Source organism: Penaeus vannamei, chromosome 40 (assembly GCF_042767895.1).
Source record: "Penaeus vannamei isolate JL-2024 chromosome 40, ASM4276789v1, whole genome shotgun sequence".
NCBI classification, from domain to species: domain Eukaryota; kingdom Metazoa; phylum Arthropoda; class Malacostraca; order Decapoda; family Penaeidae; genus Penaeus; species Penaeus vannamei.
In genome coordinates, this window is record NC_091588.1 from 23,570,195 (window position 1) to 23,572,694 (window position 2,500).

Sequence of the window (2,500 nt, forward strand, 5' to 3'; positions counted from 1 at the left end):
CTTTATTTCCCTATCCTTTGTTCCGTTAATGTACAACAATTACAACCATTGTAACGCCTAAAACTTTTGCGAAAAGATGAACCACTGTGGAAAGGAATAAAAGACAAATTTCAGGAATACTAGGAAAGTCGAATTTGTTTCCTCGTGCGACAGGGCGCTCGCTTGGGTTGGCCTCTCACTCTCTTTCTCTCTCTCTGCTCGCACTCAATTCAGCGATGCCTCCTCAGGCTGCGCGGCCGGACGAGGCAAAGCGAACGCATGGCCCGGCGCGCGCGGAGCCGAGACCCGCGCCGCCGGCCCCAGACCCCGTCCTCTCCCGGACCCGAACTCCCTCCTCGGCGAGACCAAGGTCCTCGGGCGCGACGCGGCTCCGTCCGCCCGCGCCGCGCCTCCTCACGCGTCCGAGGAGATTTCGACGCACGTGATGGCCTCCTGCGACTGCCGCTCGCCCTCGCCCGGCGCCGTCAGCCGCCGCCGCAGCAGCAGGTAGATGACGGGGCTGACGGTGGCGTTGATGTAGGTGAGCGGGCTGGTCAGCTGCAGCGCCCTCAGCAGGGTGAGGCTGAAGGAGGAGGTCATGCCGAGCAGCCGCGTGATGCAGAAGGGGGTGAGGAGGACCGTGTAGGCCGCGCTGAGCGCCACCAGGAAGCGCCTGTTGGCGAGCGCCTTCTCGCTGAGGCCCATGCGCTTCCACGCCCTCCGAGCGGCCGCCATGCGCAGGATGCAGCCCCAGTTGATCAGCATCGGCACCATCACCATCACGATGGACAGGCTGTCGATGAAGGTGAGGAACTTGAGGTTGAAGTCGGTGACGGTGCAGAAGAACATGCCGCTGTAGCCCTTAACGACGTCGATGTACGAGATGAGCGAGGCGCTGAGGGACACGACGCCGATCCAGATGAGGGTCGTGGCCGCGTAGAAGCACCGCGTGCGGGCCATGGGCGCGTTGTGGGCGTAGTGCCTGTAGCACTCCACGCTCATGGCCACCAGGAAGGCCGAGCTCGCGAAGATGCACATGTGCGCGCTCGACACGGTGAGCTTGCAGATGGCGCTGCCGAACGCCCACGTGCGCATGAGGATCCGCGCCGCCAGCACCGGCACCGTCAGGAGGTACAGCAGGTCGGACACGGCCCGCTGCAGCACGTACAAGTTGATGACGTTGCTCTTGCGCGCCGACGCGGCCACCCAGATGGCCGCGAGGTTCGCGCAGACGCCCGCGATGGCCGACAGGATCATGAGGCCCAGCTCGACCTTGAGGGTGGCGGCGATCGGCGGCAGCTCCACCTTGTGGGCCAGCTCCAGCTCCTCCTCCGCCAGGCTCTCGTCGAGGTCGGCCATGTCTGCGCGGCGAGGCTGTCGGGGCGTCACGCGGGTCTGGCGGGGGACCAAAGGCTAAGGGATTCACCTGCTTAACTGCTTGTTTTCGTGGGAAGAGCGGCCGAAGGCAACTCAGCCGCTCTTGCAGAAGGAACGCGTCCCAATTATTATTAATATTGTTATTATAATAATTATTCGATTCATTTTATTGATTTATTTATTACTATTATCATTTCTTTTTTTTTACATGAAGCATTTCAATACTTTAATGCTATACACTGCTGAGTGCACTTCAATTTTACTCTCGACCTTAACAGCTGTCACAACTGAAATCACATGCTGATCCTCGTTCCAGAAGCAAAGAGGGCTGGGAACACTGACCTTCGAGGCGCGAAAGGGCGGCGATGTTCCCCCTCTAACGGCCGGTGACTGAGTGAGGCCTCTCGGAGCAGCGCAAGGCCCTCCGACCCACTCGCCCGCACGGCCTCCAGAGGTGGGCGGGCGGGCGGGCAGGCGGGCAGGCGGGCGTAAGTAGGACTGCACGAATCTATTTCCTTTTCTTTGCTTCTTTTTACATTCTGCAGTTGTCCTTTCCCTTTCTCTGTATTTCTCTCTTTCTCATTCTTTCTCTCTCTCTTCCGTTTTCTCTATATCTTTCTTTTTTCTCAATCACTCTCTCTCGCTTTCTAGCTCTCTCTCTACACACACACACACACACACACACACACACACACACACACACACACATATATATATATATATATATATATATATATATATATATATATATATCCCTCCCTACCTCTCTCTCTATCTATCTATCTCTGTCTGTCTATCTGTCTATCTATATATATATATATTCAATTGTTTATTTATCAATTTTTCTCTTCCCCTTTACTCGCCTCTCCTCTCTCCTCTCTCTCTTTTCCCTTTCTCTTTCTCTTTCTAAAGTTCTACACTACAAAAACAGCTTTCTCTCTCTCTCCCGTTTTCTCAATATCTTTTCCTTCTCTTCTCAACCTCTCTCTTTCTCTCTCTCTCTCTCTCTCTCTCTCTCTGTATATATATATATATATATATATATATATATATATATATGCATATATATGTATATATAGCTATAAACATATATATGTATATCTATCAATTTTTCTCCCGCTTTCCTCCCCTCTCTGCTCTTCTC

The 2,500-nt window shown here is 53.8% G+C and overlaps 1 protein-coding gene across 1 annotated transcript in view; it reads right to left on the minus strand.

Moving 5' to 3' along the window:
- The window catches only part of LOC113814661 (uncharacterized), a 10,400-nt gene extending 8,574 nt beyond the window's left edge, over positions 1 to 1,826 (minus strand). The window contains exons 1-2 of the mRNA XM_027366709.2: positions 1,699 to 1,826; positions 397 to 1,374 (exon numbers count right to left, since the gene is read on the minus strand). Of these exons, the coding sequence (XP_027222510.2) occupies positions 397 to 1,338 (942 nt within the window). The 5' untranslated portion in view covers positions 1,339 to 1,374; positions 1,699 to 1,826. The remainder of the gene's footprint in view (positions 1 to 396; positions 1,375 to 1,698) is intronic.
- Between the last annotated feature and the right edge of the window lie 674 nt (positions 1,827 to 2,500).